This window comes from Drosophila yakuba, chromosome 3L (genome assembly GCF_016746365.2).
Source record: "Drosophila yakuba strain Tai18E2 chromosome 3L, Prin_Dyak_Tai18E2_2.1, whole genome shotgun sequence".
Taxonomy (NCBI): domain Eukaryota; kingdom Metazoa; phylum Arthropoda; class Insecta; order Diptera; family Drosophilidae; genus Drosophila; species Drosophila yakuba.
Window position 1 is genome coordinate 2,967,368 of NC_052529.2, and position 24,871 is coordinate 2,992,238.

The window sequence follows — 24,871 nt, forward strand, 5'->3', positions numbered from 1 at the left end:
ATAATGAAAATCACCCACATAAGCAGGTCCACTACAGTGCTCACCGGATGGGTTGGTGCCTATATGTACATATGAGCAAATCATATGGGCAAATCTGGGGATCAGTTTGAAAATACTCGAAGGGGAACAATCATAACCAGAGCACAATGGCCGTCGTCAAGTACGCATGTCCTTTATAGAGGTCCTTTCACATTGTCCTGGCTTTGTTTACAACTCTATTGAGTGCAAAATGCAGCAGCATTGTTAACGGCTAGATATTTGCATACTTGTCTTGTCTTCCGAGACAAACCACAAAATCAAATTCAAATAATTACGCGCCATTTAATGAGAGAGTTGCCAAGCTCGTCGAAGTAAGCGAGTAAGTCCTCATTACACTAAGGTGCTCACTATGTTACACTATGTTAAATTATGATAAATATTAATGTTGAATCTATAAATAATATCCGTCTATTATTCACACTAACTCTCCCATTTTTATATATATACAGTTTAATTTCTATATGCAAAGTAGTTTATTATTATTTAGAGCTGTAAACAAAACAAAGCCTAATTAAAATCTGATCGTGTAGATAAGCCTTTGGGGGGATGACAAGTGAACAGCTCGGCAGCCCTGGTAGTTGTCATTTTGACTTTTGCGCCATTCGGATGAAACTAATTTACAATTAAATAATTTAAATCATTTAACATTAAGAAGCAAGCAAAATGAGCGATCTTGTTGAGAATAGTCACTCGGACACCGACGACAATGACTCCTTCCATTCGTTAGACCAAAGCGAGAACATCCTGGACAGCCTGAGCGTCTCGCTCTCGGAAAGCGACAGCGACAGCGACAGCGCCGCGGACTTTGATTCCGGATCGGAAAATGAGACCTCCAGGGAGGAAATGGCAAGTGAAATACGGGTTTTATATTGCGCATAGTATTAAGATAATGCCCCTCTAGATTGAGGTACCCGCCCAGCTGGCCCAGGGCGCGGCGAACACTTCCAAGACGCCGCTTTTGGGCGCCTTCTTGAAGCCAAAGTCGCCCGGTTTTGAGGTCGATTCCAGCGACTCCTCCGCCTACGATGGCGTCTCCGCTGGCAAGCCCCCACAGGATGCGGGTCGCTTCATGTCTCCCAAGAAGTTTACCATCTCGCCGATAAGTCAGCAGAAGCAGAGCCCCGTACCCTGTTGTCCCAGAGAAGTTCCCGAACTTTCCTCGAAACAAATGCCCTGCAATGAACTCTTCAACCTGGACCATCCAGTAACGATCCGGAAGGAGCACCTAACCACCAGTGCCAAAACGGAGGCCCTGCAAAAGTACGCCTTCACCGAGATTTGGATCGATTCGCAGCAGAAATCTTGCCAGACCAAAGTTTCTCGCTTGCGCGAGTTTTCCATGGCCCTGGAGGCCTATTTTGATACGGATACTTCTAATAACACAAGTGATGCTAACTTGGAAGCTGACAAGATGGAACCCGAGCCGGCAAAAGTATGTTTAATGTTTTTTTACTTAAAATTGTTTTCTTTAATCGTTATCTTTCAGACGAGCATGCCTCCTCCGAAAAGTGAGAAGTCCGCGGAGAAGAAGTATGTGTCTCCCTTTCCGGACATACCAATACCACCACCAGCTCGACTGGAAACTCCTCTGTTGAGCGGAGTTAAGCCGCCCATTATAGTGCCAGCTGGCTTTGATTTGACCCGATTGGTGGAGTACAAGAATCCCAATCACTGGCACCGTCGTGCCCACATGCGCACTGGCGATCCCATATACTAGACGTTACATCATCTGGATCAACACTCAACTACCTTTTTACTATCATAATCACCACTCAACTTTTATTGCATCATACCGATCCTTACTTAGCTACTATATTCATGGAATCACCTGCGCTGACCGATTAGACATTCTTTTTGCCCACTGATATCTTTCTGCAATAAAGGATTCTGAACTACCAAAGCAATTAGAGCGCCAAACATATGCGACTGTCATGCTGCGGCAAAGACATAATATCGCCAGCGTTGAATGGGAACGTCGTCGCCGGCTCCAAATGATTTCATTGTGCTGCCGATAAAATTGTCGCCAGCGAAATATGTTGCCCGTGACTTTGATTTTGGCCGCCGCAACATTAATTTCCAGGGAAATTACACATGCCCGCTGAAGGGGATGGCTTATCTGGCCTGGCAGATCACCGAGTGAGCCCGGGTCGGTGCTCATTTGCCGCTGACATGCGAACGTTTGCTTTGCTCCGGCCCCAAACATGGACTCTCTCTTCTGGGCCCAGCCGGCGGATGCCCCCAAATGAGAATTCAATAAATTTCAGGTAAGGTAAGGTAAGGGCAACAACAACAACAACAGCGGCAGCAGCAACAACACAATGGAGCAAACGTTGTCGTTAGTCTTTTGGCGACGTTTAACATGAATATGCAGTGTGGCTAATGTGGAGCCCATAAACACTTCCAGCGGCAACATGAATGGGCCAAAAAACAGGTTGCAGCTACGTGTGTGGGTATGGCTATCGTATGCGACTTGAAGCGATTGTGCTCCTTGCTCTCTTAACAATTGTTTCTTAACGCGAATTGAAGCGAATGCCACCGTCGAAGATTGCCTGGTTTAACCAATCATCTAGCCGGCTCTCTTTTGGGGGCAACACTTGCGACTGGCACTGGCGGACTGGCCCATCAAAGGTGCCGCCTCGTTTCCGCTCGATAGCATGGAGATGTGTGATGGGACACTCGGACAATTGCATGTAAATGGCCACAGTTTCGCTAACAACTACAATGTGAAAACATCAATTACACGACGGAGTTGGGGGTATTGGAGATTGTCGACTGTGGATTGGGTATTTGAATCGGACTGGGGACTGCTCGCCAGGATTGCCGGTGATCGTGGCGCTCAATCAGCGCATTTAACTTGGCGCCGGCGCCAGCGTTTAAGATGCGGCTCGCTCTGATCTGCTGATAAGCCCATGTCCCATGTTGTTGCTGGCTTGCCGGTGGGTTGTTCTGCTCTTAGAAAGAAGGTTCACAAGAAGGTGGAGCAGACGGCGGAGCAGAAGTAGGAGGAGGGTGTGTGGAGGGTCTGGAGGAACTGGTTCTTATGCCGCGCATGCGGGAGATATGAAACCGAAACCAAAGGCAAAACCAAGCCGAATTATGTATGCGGTGGGGAAGGGTGAGGAAATTGCTGGAACAGGATTCGAAGCGCAGTCATGGGAAGTTATTGGGGAATTTATTCAGATCTTCGGCCTGGAAGCTCTGAGCATCTGTCTCTTCTAATTGCTCCACATTCCAATCCCCGCATTGTGGCATCCCAGAAATAACGGCCATTGAATTCATTGGGGTATACGTACAATTTTATTATTTATGCCGCATTAAAATGCCAAAGACAATAAAACCATTACGAAATCATGTGAACAATTAAAATTGCATAATAAATACGATAAATACTGATGGCAAATACCTGGAAATCCTAATTAACTGCAAAATATCACAATTCAGCTTAGACACTACGCAGACGATGGCAACTAAACGCTAATTAAATGTACAAGGCACCGATTCCAATCCAAACGGGAGCACACACCACCCATCCACACTTGATTTCAAAATGATTTTAAATGGACGAGCTGGTTCCCAATATGTCCGAGATGCTGAAGCTGCTGCGCTTCGGCTTGGCCATCGGATCGCTGGATGGCGGAGCAGTAGTAGTAGCAGTAGGAGGCGGAGGAGCAGCTGGTGCGGTTCCAACCACATCTACAAAGGTGTCGGCATCGGCATCTGCCTCTCGTTCGGCAGCGGACTCGCCGCTCGTGGAGCCCGCCGAGGAGACGGAGGAGGCAGGGGATGGCGGGGTGTAGGCCCAACTTGGATAGGCACCGCCGATGTGCTTGGCATACTCGATGGCCGGCGGCGGTGGCGCTGGCACATAGAAATTGGCCTCCAGAGCATCCAGCAGATAGTGACGCTGCATCGCCGCACTTGGATGATTCTGATGACTCTGATGATTCTGATGACTCTGATGATGATGGGGAAATTCCTCCACGAGTCGCAACCGTTTGGCTAACGGCGATGTCACCGGACTTTGGTCCACCTGGTTCATCTCTGGCTGCGATGGCGGTGGCGAGTCATTTATCTTCCTTTTGCATCTCGACTGACCCGACTCACGGAATCCCTTGGCAAAGGGATTGTTGTCGATCTTCAGCTTGGTGATGCGGTCATTCTGCAAAGCAAACAAGAGGATTAGCTATCACGTTCCATATTTAAACAGAGATATAGCTCCACACACCTGATAAGCCGTTACGGCTATAAACTCCGTCTCCGGGAAGACAAAGGCCTGCTGGGGTGCCCACGGAATCTGGCCGAGATCAGAGGTACGTACGACATGCAGACGCGGCTGATACTTGTGCATGCTGGCCAAGACGATCTGGAAAAACAGGAAAATAGAAGGTCAGTTTCTACTCAAGAAGAAAATGGTTCAATATTTCTTGATAATGATTACTTACATGACCATTGTTATCCAGCGTGTTGTTCGTCAGCTTCACTTTGCTGAAGAGCAGAGCCTGCGATTGCCAGTGTTTTCCGGTGGCCGGACTCTCCGGATGCAGATACATGCGCTGGGGGCTCTGGGGCTCGGCTCCTCCGGCCGGCACCCACTGGGAGCCGGAGAACTTGTAGCGACAGTCGCCAATGGGCACCATCTCCAGGAGCACACAGTAGCTGGCCTCCTCCTCCAGGCCACTGAGAGAAACCCGCATCGAAGGGAACATGCGTCTGATGGGATGAAGAAGATGGTAAGTGGTTGTTAGTGACACGTTTGCACCATAAGATTTAGGAGCAAGCAGAAGCAGAAGGCTTATCAATGGGAGATAAGCTGAGCTGATGGGGGCGAGCAAATAGTTGACTTTAAAATGGTACCAACCTGCCGCACTTGGTGATGATCATCTCGGTGCCGATGGTGTGGAACTGCTGCCACAGTTCGTTGTTCTCCAGCTTGGCCTCCACATCGCCGGGCAAAGTGGGTTGCGGCGGTGGTGGCGGTGGCACAAAGTGTCCGGCAAAGTTGGGCAACAGGCCGCAGAGTGGATCTATGGCAGCAACGATGGAGGAGGTTAGTTAGCCGACGGCAAAAACATGGGTGTGCTGCCCACTTACCGGGTAATCGTTGCATAATCTGCTGGCGGTATATCTCCTGGGCGATCTGCTGCTGCAGACGCAGATCGGCGATGTTGGGCAAGGTCAACATGTTTTGGGGTTTTTGGGTGTGGAGATATGCGCCTAATCTTTCCGTCTGGCGATGTTTTGTAAATTGATATTATTCCGTGGTAAATCGACGACGTCTGGAACACGAACTGATCGCTTTGCTGTCCAGATTGAGACTGTCTCTCGGCATCTCGGAGCGGGCACTACTTCAGTTCTGCCAGAATCCGGTCCGTTGGGTTCCTCCCTCTCTCCCTTCGCTCTGCACTCGATCCGATCCTCAGGTAGTGGCCCGACCTGTTCTCATGCCCATGCTCAAGTGGCTCTCTCTCTCGCTTCCACGCTCACTTGCTCGGCTTCTGGCCATGTGTGTGTTTCTCCCTGCCATTGGTCGCTTATCAGCGAGCGTTACGCCATCCCGCTCGCACTCGCTGCGCCAGAGGGCACGCCATTTTCCGTAACGCCGTGGAGCGCTTCTGGTGACCTCCTCCCACGAAACTGGGGGCACGGCACCCATCTTGCCGCTGATAGCGGTACGTGGAATGGGAACGGCTATGGAATGACTATGGGGAATGGGGCTTTTCCTCGTGCGGCTTCGTGGAATCGGAGGAGCGCTCTTTGAAGTCGCCTAATCGCTTGTAATATTTATGGAAGTGGAAAACGCTTTGGATATGGGCCAACCAATAATGTTCGAGATTACGTTGTCCCAGAAATGGGAGGCTGTAATTTTGGAGGCACGAGAAGGAAATTGAAAAAATTCCTTTTAGAAAAAGAATTTGCCTATAAATTTTCCAATTTTGTAAGTTTTTAAAGTGAGCAGATTCGAATTTATTCGTTATAATCTGTTGTTTACTATCAGTTTGTCACAGTCTGAGTTGAATTAATTAGGTAGAAACAAAAGTATCTTGAATCAAAGTATTTTTGTAAGATTGTATTCACGCTTATCATTATAATAAAATTGAAATGTTTTATAAAAAATATAGGAACATTATATTTTATTAGTTTGAATTTTACTATTCATTAATGTGATCGACAAGGCAAAGTCTTGGAAATAAAATAAAAATGTAAAAATCAAGTTATTCATTGAAATATGTACATATATGTAATAATATTCAAAGATAAGAACAAAGTATGACGTGAATGTTGGGTTAGAAACCGTGTATATTGACAACACTAGATTTAACTTTCAAAAAAAAAAATATTATAGTTTTGGTTACTAACTGATGTGCGCTACTATAAATATGAAATAGTATCGCTTAATGAATTCTTCGAATTTTAGTTCATATAATTTTCCCACAGCTTATCCTTCAACTCGAATGCCTTTCTTCTAAAGTATCTTAAAGATTATTTAACATTTTGATCATCGGCATATTTTAAAACAACACTTGAGTGTCAAACCTTTAATAACCAGTTCATACCCGTACATATGTATGTACATATATCCCAACGTCATGATCGCAACCCATTTGTTCGGGCGCATTTAACTTATCTGCAATCTGCCGTGCATCTTGTAGATGCAGCGAAATCTCGCCGCTACCGTTGCAGAGGGCAAAGATACATAGATCCAAAGAGATCCGCTTCGTGATAAGTCCGGCTAATCAGACCTGTAAATGGTACTTGTACTCGATGCTGGGCCACAACAAATTGCGGCAGCCGGGCGGGAGCGACCATCAAATCAAACTGGCGCCAAGCCACTGTCGCCTTCGAGCCACTTGAGCATCGAAGTGAGATGGGATGGCATGGGATGGGATGGCATGGGATGGGATGTGATGGGATGGGATGGGCTGGAAAAGGGATACGTCTAACGGATCAGCCACTTGTTGCCACTTGTCCTGTTTCCCGGGTGCCGCAGTACCATGGCGACATTGGCGGCACAAACTCACAGGCGAGTCATAAAAATCATCACACTTTGTCCCCGAGCTGCTCATCCTCCTCCTCATCGCCAGGGAACAAAAGCGAGAGCCTCGATGATGCGAGGATGCGAGGATGCCAGTTTTATGACCTGGCTGGATGTGCGACACGACCGCCGACTGTTTGTGCGTCTCTCGGCAGTTTCCAAAATTATTGTTATTGTTATGATTATTGCCTGTTTGTGGGTCTGCTCTACAATTTGTTTGCTATTGTCTGGTCGTCTCCTGCAGGTTGGAGACCAAAGCGGGCCGACAAAACCGCAAAAGGACATCGCTTGGGGGTATTCAAATGGGAACCGGAACGATCCTTAACGATCGATGACCAGGATAACAATCTCAAATTACCTCCGGGAATGAAGATTTAGTGCGGGGATAAATATGTTATGTTAAAGTACCAAAATGCTTACTATTCACCTACACATTCTCATCTGAAGATTCATAGCTTATTCAATCTATTCATGTTTAATATCATTTTGCATTTGCTTATAAAATGACTTTTGAATGTCTAAATAATCACTGATCCTGATCCTGATATCTCGGATCGTCTGGGGACATTTGAGGATCCCAGCTTAGTCCCTGCTCGCATTTCCATTACCCGTCTCCGGTCATTAGTCATCTGCCAGGCAGAGATATGCAATTTCCGGTAATTCGTAACTCGACTAGCTTTGCATAAACTCCATAAACTGCCATATTTCCGCTTATTCACCAGCGAACGTCCACAGGGTCGCTCTAAGTGCCCCTGACCCGATCCCAATCCCAATCCCGATCCCGACGACGACCCTCGGCGAGTGTGACTCAGGCAATTAGCGGAGGAAGTGAGTTGAGGAGTTCAGGACAGCAGGTCCCGTGCAGACGGATTTGTGTCATTAGCGGACTCGCGCAGCTCGCCACTCGTGTCCATTTCCATTTCCATTTCCATGTTCATTCAGTTTTCGGGCTGGAAAAACCCGGGGAAATCTGAGCAGCGCTCACTAATTGCAAGTTTGTTATCTTTGGGAACGCGCTTAGGCGGCTACCTTACACTACTACCTTACAGATAAATCTGATAAACAGGCTTACATTTTGCACATGAATCAGACACATAGATTTATTGTTGCTGGTTTTCTTTTTCATTTGTGGTTTACATGTATGTAGTATGTAACTTTTGGCTTACACCGTACGTGGGTTAGATATTTGTTGTGTGCCATGCCACAATTTACAATATTTACTAGACATTTTCTTGTTTATCATCAAGATCAGACACCAAAATGGATTGTTCGTTCCAGTATTCCGTAATTCAGCTTGCTATTTCTTGTGTACTCTTCGTTAGTTTATAATAGTTTTATCACAGCTATACGTTTATGTTTATTTGTTAATAATTTTGTTTCATATTGATTAAATATGTTTCTCAATCCGTTTGTGATGCGGCCACAAAAATATTTGAAACACATTTACACCAAATTGCCTACGAAAGAATACTTAAGAAGGAATAATAACATGTATTCAGTAAGGTAAGAAGTAGGGGAATATTTCAAGCTGTTTTAGGACAGCTCGAATCCGGTATTGCTGCTCACAGCGTAGCGAAGTTTGTCCCTCAGCGTGGACTTCTTTTGGTAGTTGGGCAGCTTCAGCAGGTTGAAGCAGGTCGACGAGGTGGGTAGGCGGTTGAGTGGATCCTTTTTGCGTATGGTAAAGAAACCGCGAATCACACTTCCGATTGTGTCGCCCATATCCTCGTCATCACTCACCTCCACGCAACGAATCGAGAAGGGTGGCTCCAGGTGGGCGAAACCCAAAAGCGGAGGCTTTGAGCAGCTGGTGACAAACTGAAAAGTTTTACTTAATTAATTATTTATGTATGTAGCAAAGTTATGAACGACATACCTTTAGGAACAGCTTACGCTCCTCCTCCGTGAAGTCCTTGGCCAGGATATCCCAGAGCCAATCAACCACGCGATGGGAGTCGTGAAAGCCACCGTAATAATGTGTATGCTTTCGCAGATCCTTCAAGTCCAAAGGACTAGTATCCCCAGAAATAAGGCGCTGCAATTCCGGTGGCGAGAAGAGGGATAACCATTCTGGATTGACGATGCTGCGGAAGCCACGATTGAAAGCTATCGTCTGCTCGCGGATCTGGGTGTTCATGTGGAAAAAGGCCATATAGTGGATGTAGACCAGCTTGTTGTGGTCATTAACCACACGCGCCTTGCCACCCGGATGCAAAGCGAGAGTGACAATTTTGCCCATCACATCCTGGTCCACGGAAAAGGTAAGGTTCAGATCGGACACATCTTGCTTATAGTGTTTGATGAAGGTGAGACTGCGATACAACTCGTTGTCCAGCGACGGCAGCTCGTCCATGCAGGAGTACAGAGCCTGTTGCGTCTGGCCGAGAAGCTGGGAGAGGAAGAAGGAGGCAAACGGCACGTCCACCACGATGCCTTCGTACACCGCCTTGCCCAGCATGCGGCCCACGAACTCGAAGAGCTGCAAATGATTGTCCTGGACGTAGGAAATGGGTGAGGGATACAGTCGCTGATCCGACGTGGTTTTGAATAGATTCAGCGACGGGTCGAACACCTTTTTGATGGTCTCCTCCAGAAATTCCTTGAACACTCCATCCTGATCAATTCCCGCCTCGTGCAGTCCTTGTTGATTGATGAAGCGCACGCGGATAACACCTTTTAGGGCTTGCGTGGGCTGGGCGGCCAGTTGCCGGTATCCATCCTCCACAATACGATCGCGATGAATCACAATCAGTGCGGAGCGAGGCGAAGCGCAGGCACTTTCCGTCAGACCCATCACCGCCTTCTCGTTCTGCACGAACTTGCGGAATAACTTCACCCGATCCTCGTGCGGTATAATGTGAGGCATCTTGGCGAGCAGCAGCATCGCGTTTCTCTTGGCCTTTTCCAGGTCGTTGATGAAGGTGGAGGGTTTCACCTCTGGTATCAGCCAGTGGTTGGGTGGCGTGAAGGGGCGACGGCAATCGCGGCGGTACAAGCAAAGCATAAGAGTGTGCAGCGAGAGGAAAACCGGATTCTGGACAATGTTCTTGGCACCTGCTGGAGATCGCAAAGTGCATTTAACAATTTAATTTTCATTTAATTAATATAATTATTGTCTGATTCTATTAAATATTAATGGCTTATTTAGATGTTATTGGTTTAGATTGACTTGGAAATAGTAATTATAAGATTACAGCAGACTTACCCAGAAGATTATCGTTAATAAGTTTGTAGAGAATATTATTTAGGAAGTAGGTCAGCATCACGTAGTCGTTAAGTTTAAAAGGATTCTGCTCCGTGTACATTTCGTATTCATCCAGAATTCTGCAGAGATTTTGTTAAATGTTTAACAGATAATTGCAGTTTTAAAACCGAATCTACATACGTTACGTAGTGCGTCATGCAGTCGCAAAAGAGCATCAGCATGGAGGTCTGCGGCTTTTGCATATTCGTCTCGGATTTGAGCAGCTCCAGATACTCCTTCATGCCGCAATTGGGGCCAAGGGATGTGATTAGCAACCAAATATCATATAGCACATTGTCGTTGTAGCAGATGCCAGTCAGGATGTCCAGCTTCATTTGGGATAGGGTGTTGAGGGCGGCATAGTACATGCCGCAGACTCGTGACACCTGCACCACCTCCGCATTGTCCAGCTTGCGCCACTTCTGCTTAGCCTGCTTGCTGCTCGCCACTCCCATTAGGTTAACACCTCTCGTGGAGCTACGCTCTAGGGCTCGACGCAGCAGATTCGATGTGGATGGTTGTTGGGGAGATTGAAATTCGATACGCTCGTAGTTTACATTGATTTGCTTCAAGAGGTCTCCCAGCAACAGTTTTATGCAGCGATGATCCCACAGCATGTGAAACTGCTTCTTAATCAGGGCCACATTCTGATTCTGTGCAGGCTCTGGACCCGGAGTATGCCATCCCAAGAGCTCGTGCCACTGAGTGAACACTCCCTTGGTGGTCACCGTGTTGGGTATTAGTTCCAACAGCGATGTGGTGGTTTCCTATGATGATAAAGGCATAAGTTACACAGTAGAGAAGCATTAATCTACAACTTACAGTCAGTAGTGGATAGGCCAACTCCTTGGACTCCCCTTGGCCATCAATGCTGAACAAATTCACTATGTTTCCCAGAAACGCCAGGGACTTGGTGCCCGGCATGCTTGTGCCAAATTCATCGAACCACTGCACGTCTCCCGAAATGCTAAGCGCCTTTTTCAGCAGCCCCAAAGACGAGAACTGTTCCAGGCACTGCGGTACACTCTGGTGCAGATGGTAGATTAAAGCGGGCACAGACAGAATCTCCGACAGAAATTTGGCCAGTAGATTTCGACTAAAGTTGCCATCGATCAGGGGACGTAGGCAAAGCGTAATGATGGCCACCAGTGTGACGGGCTTCACTGACAACTCCTCGCGAACAGTGCCGCGTAGCAAAACGAGCTGTGGGATAATATGCTTACTAAGCGTAGTAAAATAATTATAAAGTAATAACTCACCCGCATGACTTTGTAGAAATCGTGCTGCACCAGATGACCTTGAATATTGCAGCAGATTTTTTGCATGGCCGGCTGCACTTTCTCGAACTGGGCACTCCGGAGTATCGCCCAGGATTTGGGCGCCGTGAAAACCACCAGTGTGTGCAGGAAGAGGGCAAGGGATAAGCTGTCGGCATGGTTCTCCGGCTTCAGCTCGGGCAGCAAAGTCAGGCAGTTCGTGAGCAGTATCTTGATGTGCGCAATCCAGGGCAGGCTGCGTTCCTTAAAAAGACAGAGAGCGGCATAGGACAGCTTGGTGTTCTCCGCCTCCATTGCCTTGATGATGTAACGACAGATGCGCTCCAAGCGCTCCCGTGCACGCACATCGCTCTTGTCCAGCTGGATCTGGGTGAGGTAGCGACGGAGCACCGGATACACGTTGCTGGCCACGAGTTCCAGTTCCGCATCCTTGTCGTCCTGATGCTCAGTGAACATGGCATCGAAATCGTGTCTGCAAGATAGGTTAATAGTAAGGTGGTTACGCTATAAAAGCAGGTGGGCACTTACATGATCCGTTTCTGGTACTTCCTGCGTGCCGCATACCCTTTGAGCGTGGACTGCAGCAGGATGGCCGCCTGCTCGCGGCGCTTCTCCAGCGCCCGCTCCTCCCGCGCCGCCTTCGTCTGCTCCAGGAAGCTGGTCTTTTGGTTTTGGGCAAACATTTCGCACTGCAGCAGGTTGATGGTATGTTGTTGATGATGTATTGTTGTTGGCGAGGGCGTTTGTTTTCGTTGGGATTGTGCCTGTTCCGGGACGTATTTATCGTCTCAATCACTTCCTCGAGCTGAGCGCTATCCCAGGGCCGTGATTCAGTGCATCGCTAGATATTTTTTCTACATCGTAAATCCAACAAATTGCAAAAAGAAAATATCCTTATTTTGTTCCAATTGGTTTTGCAGTGTGACCGCCCCTGCTTCTGCTCAAATAACCACAGACGAAGGCCAAAGTGACAAAGATCATTTTAGTTGGCTATTTTCTAGCTAGAACAATGGTTTGTGGTCTACGCTGCTTTAGCACGGTTTCGAACCCAGGGCTACATACCTAAACATTTCATTAACATTTTTTTTTGTCTATATTAAAATTAATCCAAAAATATAGTGGATTCATCTAAATCTGCATAGTTTGCGTCTTCATTTTGTATAGCTTTGGTTAGTTACAATAAGTTTTAGGTTACTTGGAAACTATATAATTGTGGCAGCATTTATTTTCTCTGCGCAAACCATATCTGTAAAAATTACAAAAATATATTATCAATTTATGAATAAAGTTTACAACATACAAATTACATTATGTGCAATCATGGGCTTAAGGTACCAATATGAATTCTGTTCCTCAGTTTTGTTTTAACTATATTCATTTGGCTGAATGCACGCTCAACCTCCACATTGGACCATTGCAATGTCAATAGTTTTATCGCAACAGATGACAGTTGAAGGAATCTGTAATTGCCTGCATCCTTGTAATTTAAAACTTCAGCCCAAAAAATAACATCACCTGGATTATTTAACCATTTTATTAAATGAATATTATTGTATTGAGTTAACATTTCAACAATTTCCAACGGGGACATAAGATAGCCAAAATTCCCGCTAGCCAGATTGCAATTTTTCCCGCAATGACGGGAATATAGCTAAATTGGCAAGCTGTGTGCAACCATCTCCAAGAGAAAGTAATCGATGACTGCTTGCGAAAAACATCGACTGTATCGGGTACACATCGATTTTTGTTCCAGCACTAGCAACGCTGCGTTCGCGTGAATAAATAATTAATTAATTGCTGAAAAAATGGATTAGCTGGCGAAAACATGCATCCGACCAAGTGCAACAGCAGCCGTGCGCAGTACTCAGTAATCGGGCGTTTGTGAGCGTGAGCGCCAGGAAATGTGTGGCTAAAAAAAGTAATGGTTTAGCAAAAACAACAAAAGCTAAAGCCCAAAAGTGCTAATAAAAAGTACACACATACGCACACCAACACACATAACACACACACACGCGCGCGCGAGCAAAGGTGAAAATTATAAATTAATAAATACGCGATGCGATCCCATACGATCCGATAGCATATCAAATTAGCGAAATATGCTCGATTCTCGTGCTGATCGAATCAAAACTGTGAATTGCAACAGAAAATAATTTCAAGGTTTGCAGCAGGCGAATAGAAGGCGAAAAGGTAATTGAAAAATAGAACGAATTTTGGCACAAGCGCACTGTAGCTATATATTTTTGTTGTCTGGCCGACCGTGGCTGGGTGGGTGGGGCGTGATTTTGGGGGCCAATCTTGTGTGTTCTGTGTACTGTGAGCTCCTGTGTGTGTGTGTGGTGGAAACAACAAAACCCGCTTACCCCGCAGGAGCCCCCTACCCCTCTCCATCGCTCTACGATAGCCCCACGCCTCTGCACGAAAAAGACGGCAAAGCGGAAAGTGAGTGCAAACGAAAACAATTGAAAGGCAAAGGAGAGTGTGTCAGAGGGAGGGGAACGGGCGTGCCAAATGCCCTGTAATGCTGAGCTCTCTCATGTAATTTACCGCAATTTTGCCCGTGCATTGCTCAGTGTGTCACTCTCACTCGCACACACACCACTGCCGACGAGCGCAGCAAGGTCTCCGTCTGTGTGTGCGTGTAAGTGAGTGCTCTCCCCATTTTCTTGACAGCAGCATCAGCAGAAGCATCATTCCTTTGGGCTGTCAGAAAAAAAAGGCGCGCGCTCCTTTCGCCCGTTTCGCTCTGCCTGCCTCGGCTGCATCAGCAGCTCCACCATTTTCTTTCTAAATCGCTGACGCCAGCGCCAATCATTCGCCATCAGCCGCTTCTCCTCCGCGGTGCTCCCCACTGCAGCTTCCAGTGCAGTTCAGTCCAGTCTCGTCTTCATCTGAGCTTCGCATTGCTAAACCAATTCTTTTGTTCTTTGTGGTTGCCTCTGCAATTTTGCAGATCTAATCAAATTTATTCGCAACGTACATATGTAAATAAATGCGTTCGGAATATGCCAAGCGCCTGTGATCGTGACTGCTAAAAGGGCAGCTAAAATACGAAAATATATAAGACCGTGTGAGTTTCCAGTATCCTGTACGTGTGCGTGTGTGTGTGTGTGTGTGCTTGCAGTCTTCCAGTCGCGTTTGTTGAACTTCGGTCATTTTTTTTTTTGTTGTTTTTGCAAGCCGGTTGGAAAACAACAGCAATTGCAGTGACGCATAACCTCAAAGATCGACCCGGGCATGCACAAGTACCGTTAGATCAAGGCGGGCCAAACGGCTCTTTTGCTCTCTCTCTCAGTTGCAGAAAAATGTGAAATTTCATATAAAGCGTTACGTTAAATAGTAAAGAAGTTAACATCGGTAAATTCCAAAGCATTAGCTGTGCTGTAAATGCAGTAATTGGGGTCCGTTATGTTTTACAGCTTGCTCACACATACAAACTTAAGTTTGGTACCACTACCCAGTTAGTTACATTGCCCATGGATTAGATTACAGTCAACACTTGATTTTGAAAGCCGGGACAAAGAACTCTTAAAATTACTTTAAATTTAAGTAAGACACACTAAATTTTGATTTTCTTAATAACATAGATTGTTTCCAAGACTTGATTTGTTCAATGTTTTGGGTGCTTACTGTGGAAACACAGTTGAAACACGGCAAGAAAAATCGAAGAAAGTCGTCAGAGTAAGAGCAATAATAACAACAACAATAGCAACGGCGGCAGAAGAAACAAGATTCGAAATGGGCACACACAAGCGATGGCAAACGAAACTAAATGAAAAGTGCGAAACTGTGCAAAAAATAAAACCTAACCAAACTTCTCGCCCCCGCTCTGCTTTCCCGCCCGGAAATCGAAAACCGAACGCCAAGTCGAAATCAACGATTTCGTATTTGAAATGTTTGTTATTTTATTGATTTATCGTCCCTCGTCATTTGCGCCATCAAAGCGAATCGAAGGTGTTATATATTTGTTGGTTGTTTATTTGCTTTCCTGATAAGCCAGCCGACCAAGCAAATGCTAATTTCCATTCGTCAATTACAGATAATTGTTGTTGCCATTGCGCTTGTAAATTTAACAAATTAGCGAAAACTGATTTGATTAAATTCGAACGTTATTTGCTGCTTAAAGTTTATTTTATTATCGCTGCACGGCACTCTAATCCCGAGTGGAGCAATGGCGACAAATCCATGGAATAGGGGAGAAGTGATTGATTGGATCACGTGGTTCGGAATTGGGGTATTTTCCTATGGAACTTATCAAGTCGGGATTAACTAGGCTTTAAACGAACTCTAACAACTCTTTAAACATAAACAATTTAAAAGCTCAATTATTAATCCTTTCCCGTTTTTTTTTTACTTGCAGCAACGCAACCAAATAACCACAAAGAAGCCGTAACAAATACAATACCATAAATTATAATAGGCAATATCCCCAAAAAACAAGAAGCAACTAACAACGAGATGAAGTACGCAACTGGAACTGACAACGCGATGACCTCCGGCATCAGCGGCCAAACCAATAACTCTAACAGTGTATCCAACGAGATGCAGCCAACCACATCAACGCCTACTGCAGTCCACAAGGAGGCCACATCCACAGCCACGACAACGGCGACATACGCCAATGGCAATCCCAATTCTAACGCAAATCCTAGCCAGAGTCAGCCGTCCAATGCGCTGTTCTGCGAGCAGGTGACCACAGTGACAAATCTCTTCGAGAAGTGGAACGACTGCGAGCGAACCGTCGTGATGTATGCGCTGCTTAAGCGACTGCGCTACCCGAGCCTCAAGTTTCTACAGTATTCCATCGACAGCAACCTGACCCAGAACCTGGGCACATCGCAGACCAATCTGAGCAGCGTTGTCATTGACATCAATGCCAACAATCCGGTGTACCTGCAGAATCTACTCAACGCCTACAAGACGTTCCAGCCATGTGACCTGCTCGACGCCATGTCCTCCTCGTCGTCCGACAAGGACTCAATGCCATGCTACGGCAGTGATTTCCAGATCACCACGTCGGCGCAGTGTGACGAGCGTAAGCTGTATGCCCGCAAGGAGGATATTCTGCATGAAGTACTCAACATGCTGCCACTGCTAAAGCCGGGAAATGATGAGGCCAAGCTTATCTACCTGACCCTTATCCCAGTGGCCGTGAAGGACACCATGCAGCAAATTGTGCCCACGGAGCTGGTGCAGCAAATCTTCTCGTACCTACTCATCCATCCGGCGATCACCAGCGAGGACAGACGATCGCTCAACATTTGGCTGCGTCACCTGGAGGACCATATCCAAGCGGCTGCGGCGGGCCTGACCAATCGCAGTTACTTCCTGCAGCCCTCGCCGCAACTGGTTGCTGGTGGCAGCTCGACAGGCAGTGGTAGCTGTTCCTCTTCGGCGACCAGCTCTTCGACGGCCTCCTGTTCGTCGGTGGCCTCATCCTCGATGTGCCCCGCAAGCGGTAGCCGTTCCTCACGCACCAACGACTGGCAAACGATCGCCCCGCCCAGCAAGCAATTGCAAAACAAATTGGCCGGTGATTGGCGTGGCAGCGGAGGCGGCAGCTCCAGCGGGTCGATTAATCCACTCTGTGATAATCTTAATGGTATTACCCTGAACGAATTAGCTTCTAGTCAGAACAGCCTCGGCCTGTCGCTGGAGGGCAGCTCTTCCCTTGTCAACGGTGTGGTCGCCGGAGCAGGCTCAATGCTGGGAATCGGTGGTGGCGACGATCATGACACGTCATTTAGCAAGAATGGCACGGAGATTCTCGATTTTGACCCCGTCACAGCAGACATGGGCGAGGCCTGTAGTCTGGCCAGCAGTAGTCTATGTGGACGTAGTGGTGGAAATCCTGTAGAGGATCGATCGCAACCTCCGCCGAATCTTCAACAGCAGTTGCTTCAGCCTCCTCCCTACGCCTCGATCCTTATGGGTAACGTGGGCGATCAGTTTGGAGAGATCAACCGGTGGAGCCTGGACAGCAAGATTGCAGCCCTGAAGACGCGTCGCTCTAACAGCCTCACCACACAAACGATCTCCAGCTGTTCCAGCTCGTCTAACTCATCGGTTATCACGGTCAATGACAACTGCTCCAATTCAACGGAGAACCTGGCACAGTTCGCCAACAAGCCCCGTAGTTTTTCATTATCGATCGAGCATCAGCGCGGAGCCTTGATTAACAGCGGTTCCGATACTCGTCTGGATGAATTCAAGCCCAATTATATTAAGTTCCACACGCGCAACGTGGGCATGTCGGGTATTGGACTCTGGCTAAAGTCCTTGCGTCTGCACAAGTACATCGAGCTGTTCAAGAACATGACGTATGAGGAGATGCTCTTGATCACCGAGGACTTTCTGCAGAGTGTTGGCGTCACCAAAGGCGCATCCCACAAGCTTGCCCTTTGCATTGATAAGCTAAAGGAGCGGGCCAATATTCTTAACCGGGTAGAACAAGATCTGCTAACGGGTCAAATGGAGCTGAGCACGGCGGTCGAGGAGCTAACAAACATTGTGCTGACACCAATGAAGCCACTGGAGTCTCCGGGACCACCGGAGGAAAACATTGGTTTGCGTTTTCTCAAGGTCATCGACATTGTGACCAATACGTTGCAGCAGGATCCGTATGCCGCCCAGGACGACGAGACGTTGGGAGTGCTTATGTGGATTCTGGACCGCTCTATCCACAACGAGGCATTCATGAACCATGCCAGTCAACTCAAGGACCTGAAGTTTAAGTTGTCCAAGATGAAGATCTCCATGGTTCCCAAAATGCATCACGTAAAGCCAGCCGGTGTTGGGCCAAATAATGGGAACATTAACAAGCCAAGGTAAGTTTTTGGATACTGACCAAAATGTAAAAACTTATGTAACAATGTATTGTGTTCTTTAGATGGAATGGTAAGACTCGCAAATGCGATACCAAAAATGGCAGCAACGATAGAATTAACAACCGCAAAAACTCCAACGACATGCTGAACTTCTCGCTAAATTGCCTGCCACACCCGCTGCCCCATCATTCGCAGCAGCCTCCGCCGCCTCTGCCACAGTTTGACTACAACGGCTATGGCGGGGGTCCATCCCATCAGCCGCAGTACAAGAGCTCCTCGTACCCAAGCTTCATGGGTAATCCCCAGCAGCAGCCACCACCGCCGCCGCCTAGTAAGGCGCACCATCACGCCCAGCAGATGCAACAGATGCTGCAGCAACACAATCACTTTCCAGCGCTGCCTCAGCAGACGCCACCACAATCGCATCGCCGGTCGCTAAATAATCTTATTCTGGTGACCGGAGGTCCGCAGCAACCGCAGCAAATGATCTTTAAGCCCGGTCAGGGAGTACTCACCAACAACGGATCAAACGACAACCTGGGATTGGAACGTAACCAGCAGCCGCAGCAGCAGCAGCAGCAGAGAAAGCTTAGCGGAGGAGTGTCCAGTGTGGAGCAACAACCAAAGAAGACAATGGCTGCAGTTGTGATGGTTAGTAATCCAAGCCAGAATCAGGACCAGCACGATCAGCCCCAGCTCCTGGTCAACAACAATAATAACAACAGCATGCTGAACAATAATTTGATTAATCAGCAACAGTTGCAACTGTTGGCAGCAGCTGCCGCCGCCGTGGGCAGTGGCAGCTGTCTGTGCTCCAATGGTGGTGGTGTAACTGGTGGTGCCTGTGTCCACAATCTTTGTCACCAAAGCAGCAAAAACAACAACCGTGCCGTAGATCATTGCCTGTCACAGTCACCATTGGTCAGCTTGGGCATGTCGCCACATGTCACCGAGTACAAGATGAACGACTTTAAAAGCCTAGAACAGCTGGAAACGTTGTGTCGCCAAATGACAGAACAGGCAATGAACTGAGCAAGATACTGGGCTATCTGAGTTTTAAAATCATCGTAATGGCGTTAGATTGAGGCTGCCAGCAGTTTTTGTGTTCACTTAGCTTTGAGCCGTGTTTGAAGTTTGATTTCATAACGAACATAAATGTTTTTATATCTAGATGTTTAAGATTCGTGTCTATGTTTGTGTCGCGTCAAGTTGTCCATCCTGCGCCTCTTTTCACATCCCGTTCTATAATCGTTTTTAGTTAGTAAGACGATAGTTTGTTTAAATGTTAAGTTTATTAACTGTGTCAAGGCGCCCCCAAAGATATGATCAACTGACTCGGGCTCGCAGGACCAACGGCTGGCCGATGGACTTGTAGAGCCCATGCTGCACTCCCCGACGGAAATTGCATGTCAGCTGTCAGCGGGGGCGTGGCATCTTACTGTCAATGTTATTAATGTATAGGTTTCGTAAATGTTGTCGCCATTTATATAGTTAAACTAACAAGCCAAGCCCCACAACAAAAACACATCGCAACAACAGAATACAGTAACTTCTCTCCACCTAGGAAAATTTGGCCAAATTTGATCAACATTTTACGCTGTTCTAACCCTAATCACAACATCGACTATTTCACTCACTATCAACAACGTCGCCAAATGATAGAAATACCCCGATCTAAACGACGACGAAAAAAGTTTATCTAGTAAAAAAAAAATTATAAAATGAACTCTGCATCGTGACCATGAGACTGACTAAGATTACTTTTCGCAACTATAAAAAACTAGAAGGAAGAAAGCTGGATGGAGAGGGAATTGAAAAGTGAGAATTGAGAAACGAGAGCTGAGAATTGTTTGCGCGAATCAAAACTAGGCTTGCTGAATGAAGTAGTAGTCACATAATGGATATGTTTATATATACAAGTACACATAATTTATTTTAAATTAAAAGGAACATATTTGCTGAACCGTAACTGCACCAGAGGAAATCGCAAAGGCGGAAACTACCACTAGACTAAACTTTAACAGAAAAGAGTTTCAATGTTTCACTGTTTGTGTTTGAGAATCGGAACCACATATTGTATTTTGTATATTTAAGCGTAAGCCAAACCCATGCATGTATTGCATACCGATCATGATCACCATTGTCATTGATTAGACTATCTTTACTATTACTATTATGTTTGCTTTAGTCAATTGTTTATCATGTAAATGGCAAGCCAATCACTCGATATGTTACGTTTTAGTTGTTTTTTAAACATTATATATATTTATATATAAAAATATATGTCGCTAAGCTTAGGTTCAAACAAAAAAAAAAACGACGATGGGCCAAGCTGAAAAAAGAAGGCAGCCAAAAAATATTTACCTTAAGAGCGTAAAAAACGTAAAAACGTGTAGTCTAATTGTAAATGTATGAAACCGAACAAATGCAAGTGTAAAACTTGGTTGGAAATGTTTTTGTTTTATAATTTTTCGTCGATATTTCCATAATTTGTTATCAACAACCGCAACACTGTAAATCGCTGATGCTTTTATTTAATAATAAAACCTATTGTACGGCCAGTTGGGATACAAAAATAATCGAAACCTAATTGTCAAACTTTAGCGAGTTCAAAACGATCCACAAACTGAATGGTTTATTGTAAAGTGCAACTACTCGTAGACGAATGTGCATAAGTCAGTTAAATGTTCGCAAACTTATCATAATGCGAGCATAAACCAAGCGTGTACCTACCCACACATATACACACATACAATACCTACATATATTTATTTTCAATAAATTATTTCGAGATTTAAAAATACCCATGCTGTTTACCTAACAACCCAGGTTGCCATGCGTCTCCACTCTTGTTGTCCGCCGTAAAACAACTTCATACCGAGGCCAGCCTTCAAACACGTAAAACGAAATTGTCGAAACGATTTTCTATAGTATATACAAGCCAAACTTTACCGGAGCAAAAATTATTAGCTTTACAGAATGAGCCGACATCGCTTCAACAACGTGCAGATCAAGGCCTTGCCCGGAGGTCTGATGGCCCACCACGAACCGGAAGCGGATGGCGGTCCGTCCAGTTCGCAGAAGCTGCCCATGTGGCCCAGTGAGCGCATTCCTCCTGGCGGCGCTGGAGCCTTCCACTCGGCCAAGGTGCAATATAGCAAGGAGACGGCTGATCTCATCCGATGTAAGTGGGTTTTGGGCATGTCGAACATCTAAGGCTTTCCGAATTGCACTTCACGTACGGATAACCTTCCACTTAGTGCTTGTCAAGGAGTCCAAAATGTCGATGATGGTACGCAAGCAGATCGATGAGAGCCTGCGCAATGGCGAGCCATTGCCCCTTCCCGAACCGCCGCGTCCCAATACCAACAACGATCCTGATAAGGAGACACTGGCCATTTTGGATCGGGCGCGTAATGCCAAGCGCAAGAATCTACGGCAGATCGAGGCGAGCGGAGCTTACAAGCAGAGTTACTACCGCCCGCCCGCGGACAACCGGATGCAGGGAGAGAAGGCCAAGTCACAGCTGCAGTTCACCATGGCCGGCACGCATTTGCCGGATCCGGCGATCAAGCCGCGACGTCGTCCACGTGAAGAGCAACTGGTGACGGAGGAGGATCTCATAAATGAGCGTAAGTGGGAATATTTTTAAAATAGAAGTATAATTTTACATAGCAATGCGATGATCCTGCAGTTTTGGACCAAATCAACGAGCGTGCCGAGTGGTTGACGGAAATGGAGTCCATGGGCCAGGGCAAGAAGTATCGCCCGGAGATTCGCGACCAGATTTCCGAGCGTCTGCGTCGCATTCAGGCGCTGGAATCCAAGATGAAGATGAAGTCCGATGGCGGCTTTCGTTTCGTGGACTAAATGTGTTATCCTGTTATTAAATAAGTTCCCAGATTTACTTGAATTTCACGGGAATTTATGGTAACACTCGATTAATAAATAGCTTTATTTAACTTATTCGCATTCGTATAATTTGGATTTCGTTAAATTTTCCTTCGATCTGGCACATATTTAATACACACTCATTATAACAATGCAAGAAGCCCAAACGCAAGCACTTTCGACTTCAGATTTTGGCAAAATGAGTATAAAGTACAATATTGAAAATTCAAGTGGTTTAATTAAAAGTACCGAATAAATTACTGGATTATTAGTTTATATGTATATAGAATATACGGCCGTATATATCTGGACCTACGCACTACGTTTTGTATATATATATATATATGTGTGCACTCATCTGTAAGTTCAGAGTAATGCTCCTCCATTCAAAAATAGACTTTTGTGACCTCAGTTTGTGCTCAACCTCGGATTCAGGGGGTGGTTATGTTTAGCACGACGGCATGTGGCACCGAAACTCGCTGGCTGCTTCTGCAAACCGATTCCGGATCAAGTAGCCGCTTATCACCTCAGCCACCTCGTGTGGACGGTCCTCGTGTACGGCATGTCCGCACCGGGCCAAAACCTGCATCTGGAAGCGACCCTGCATCTGTCCAACAGTCAGGGTGCGGTCCAGTCCATCGATGCTGGCGAGAAGCAGTTGCTTGGGCAGGCGCAAGTTGAGGAACTTATCGCTCAGCCCCGAAAACCAGCCCACCCAGTACTTCTCCGACTTGGACAGATCAATGCGCCAGGTGTAACTGAAAAACAATCAATTAATAATGGGTTATTTGCATAAAATAAAAGTAGACTACATACTTTTTGGCCGCTTCGGTTGTCGATTTGGTCGTGTTGGGCTTCTTGAAATCCGCGCCAGCTGCGGCACTATCTGAGGAGCCATCGGCGGCGTCATCGCCCGGCGGTGACGATTCTTCATCCTCCGAAATGCTAAACGGATTGGGAAACATACTGTTGTGGTGGGCCTCCTCCAGTACATCATCGGGCAATGGCAGATCATTCGTTGCCAGTTTGTTCGTTGTACAGCTGCGTGGGAGGATTGATTTATTATTATATTTCTGGCAATTTCGACCGTCCCACTCACTTGATTATCTGTCCCGGCATGGACACTTTGGCGCTGTCCACATTGCGCACTTGGCCGCTTCGGATGCACCACTCGATGGCATTCGGAATACTCTGGAAGTACTTTGGACGGGAGCGCAGAAAGCTCTGCATGCTGGCCAGTGCTTCCATGGCAGTGCCCTCCACAACATCGATGACGGTTATTCCAATCAAGTTAGGTACCAGAGCCATGTGGGCGAAGTGAACGGCGATGGCGCCGCCCATCGAGTGGCCAACCACAAAAAGCTGCGGCACTTCCTCGGGATAGAGCTTCAGTATTAAGTCTCCTATGTCCCTGTTCAGAATATGTTAACAATTAATTAAGATGTTATCAAATATATATAGTTTCTAAAGTTCTATAATTTCCTAAAAATTAAAAGAGCCTAATAAAATACTTTAAATCAATAACTTAGTTGAGTAATCATTCTTAAATAAAATAGATCGACCTCATTTAAGTACAGTGCGCTATTTTTATAAATAAAAAGATTATGCAAGTTTAGCCTGATCGTTCATAGAGTTAAAAGTTAATTGCTAGTAGTTACTCTACAAAATATTAAAAATATTGATTTTTTAAACGTAAGCAATGGGAAAATGCCCATAAAACATATTTTAAAGCTTAATTTCTCTGAGGTGTTAAAGTTATTACTGGGATGTCGGATTAAACTCACTTAGCCAGCGTATCCGCGGAGAGATCGTCCTCGTCGTCCACCTTGCTGTCCCCATGACCACGCAAGTCGATGCACAGGCACTGGCAGTGGATCATGCTGGTCACCTCGGACTTGAATTGGATATGCATATTAGGATTAACCAATTGAATATTTGCGAACTACTCACACAGAAGTGTGCCCAGGTGAGGGCCGAGTAGCCACCGCCGTGGAGCAGTAGGAGAACTGGACCCGGCTTCTCCGGCTGCTTGGTGCGATAGATGCGGAAGGTGCGATGCTCATCCACCGTGACGTCCTCCTTCTCCGCAAAGAACTCGTTCCACATGCCCGGCTTGTAGTCGCGGATGCGCGACTTCTTGAACGAATCCCTGCAATTAGAGAAATTAGCCAAATTGGGTAGAGATTGCGTACTCCCCATTCCCCAGTCGCAGAATCTCCCCTGCACTTACGCTCTGCCAATGCGCCCGCCAGGAATTGTGGGTGGCAGCTTGCCCTTCAGCATCGTGCGCTGTAAACTCGACATTGATTCGATTGTCCTCGCCGCGGGGTCAACAGGTGGTGCTGCTACGGTGCAGGTGCAAGTGGTAATTCGCACAGTCGTTTCTTGCAAATATCCGTTTTCGAAAACAAAAAAAATAGTTCCAATCCAACGATGATATATTGCAGTGTGACCGTGAGCGAGAAAACCGACACTGACGCCAGATGGCAGCCCTGTTTCAAGAGCTTTATTTGGCAATGCCCTTGTCTGGCAACGCCTAAACTTAACAGTCAACATTTCA

General features: G+C 46.4%; 6 protein-coding genes across 9 annotated transcripts; 3 read left to right on the top strand and 3 right to left on the bottom strand.

Annotated features, from left to right (window-relative positions):
* Positions 1-618: 618 nt before the first annotated feature.
* LOC6532624 (clumping factor B) lies at positions 619-1,943 on the top strand. Its single transcript, XM_002093332.4, has 3 exons — positions 619-885; positions 941-1,471; positions 1,526-1,943. The coding sequence occupies exons 1-3, from the start codon at positions 703-705 to the stop codon at positions 1,754-1,756; spliced, it is 945 nt and encodes a 314-aa protein (XP_002093368.1). The 5' UTR covers positions 619-702; the 3' UTR covers positions 1,757-1,943.
* A 1,370-nt stretch (positions 1,944-3,313) lies between these two features.
* LOC6532625 (T-box transcription factor TBX3) lies at positions 3,314-5,554 on the bottom strand. The gene is made up of 5 exons (XM_002093333.4): positions 5,131-5,554; positions 4,898-5,063; positions 4,482-4,749; positions 4,265-4,402; positions 3,314-4,198 (listed from the first exon to the last, which is right to left on the bottom strand). The coding sequence occupies exons 1-5, from the start codon at positions 5,219-5,221 to the stop codon at positions 3,593-3,595; spliced, it is 1,269 nt and encodes a 422-aa protein (XP_002093369.1). The 5' UTR covers positions 5,222-5,554; the 3' UTR covers positions 3,314-3,592.
* Positions 5,555-8,140: 2,586 nt separating this feature from the next.
* LOC6532626 (ubiquitin-protein ligase E3B) lies at positions 8,141-12,539 on the bottom strand. Of its 2 annotated transcripts, none has more exons than XM_002093334.3 (7): positions 12,122-12,539; positions 11,576-12,065; positions 11,139-11,519; positions 10,458-11,083; positions 10,278-10,396; positions 8,949-10,126; positions 8,141-8,890 (listed from the first exon to the last, which is right to left on the bottom strand). In XM_002093334.3, the coding sequence occupies exons 1-7, from the start codon at positions 12,274-12,276 to the stop codon at positions 8,606-8,608; spliced, it is 3,234 nt and encodes a 1,077-aa protein (XP_002093370.1). In that variant the 5' UTR covers positions 12,277-12,539; the 3' UTR covers positions 8,141-8,605. The 2 variants fall into 2 exon arrangements, with proteins under 2 accessions (XP_002093370.1, XP_015049496.1); XM_015194010.2 differs by having other exon boundaries at positions 8,949-10,129; positions 12,122-12,538.
* A 790-nt stretch (positions 12,540-13,329) lies between these two features.
* On the top strand, positions 13,330-20,999 carry LOC6532627 (protein Smaug). 3 transcript variants are annotated; one of them, XM_002093335.4, is made up of 4 exons: positions 14,386-14,663; positions 15,954-18,420; positions 18,483-19,071; positions 19,985-20,999. In XM_002093335.4, the coding sequence occupies exons 2-4, from the start codon at positions 16,052-16,054 to the stop codon at positions 20,024-20,026; spliced, it is 3,000 nt and encodes a 999-aa protein (XP_002093371.1). In that variant the 5' UTR covers positions 14,386-14,663; positions 15,954-16,051; the 3' UTR covers positions 20,027-20,999. The 3 variants fall into 3 exon arrangements, with proteins under 3 accessions (XP_015049497.1, XP_015049498.1, XP_002093371.1); XM_015194011.3 differs by lacking the exon at positions 14,386-14,663 and adding an exon at positions 13,330-13,783 and having other exon boundaries at positions 18,483-20,073; XM_015194012.3 differs by having other exon boundaries at positions 14,381-14,663; positions 18,483-20,073.
* Positions 21,000-21,278: 279 nt separating this feature from the next.
* On the top strand, positions 21,279-22,386 carry LOC6532628 (UPF0193 protein EVG1 homolog). The gene is made up of 3 exons (XM_002093336.4): positions 21,279-21,604; positions 21,681-22,052; positions 22,115-22,386. Exons 1-3 carry the CDS (start codon positions 21,400-21,402, stop codon positions 22,288-22,290), a joined length of 753 nt encoding a protein of 250 aa, XP_002093372.1. The 5' UTR covers positions 21,279-21,399; the 3' UTR covers positions 22,291-22,386.
* LOC6532629 (protein phosphatase methylesterase 1) lies at positions 22,345-24,783 on the bottom strand. Its single transcript, XM_002093337.3, has 6 exons — positions 24,542-24,783; positions 24,262-24,460; positions 24,096-24,205; positions 23,411-23,722; positions 23,128-23,352; positions 22,345-23,069 (listed from the first exon to the last, which is right to left on the bottom strand). The coding sequence occupies exons 1-6, from the start codon at positions 24,613-24,615 to the stop codon at positions 22,760-22,762; spliced, it is 1,230 nt and encodes a 409-aa protein (XP_002093373.1). The 5' UTR covers positions 24,616-24,783; the 3' UTR covers positions 22,345-22,759.
* Between the last annotated feature and the right edge of the window lie 88 nt (positions 24,784-24,871).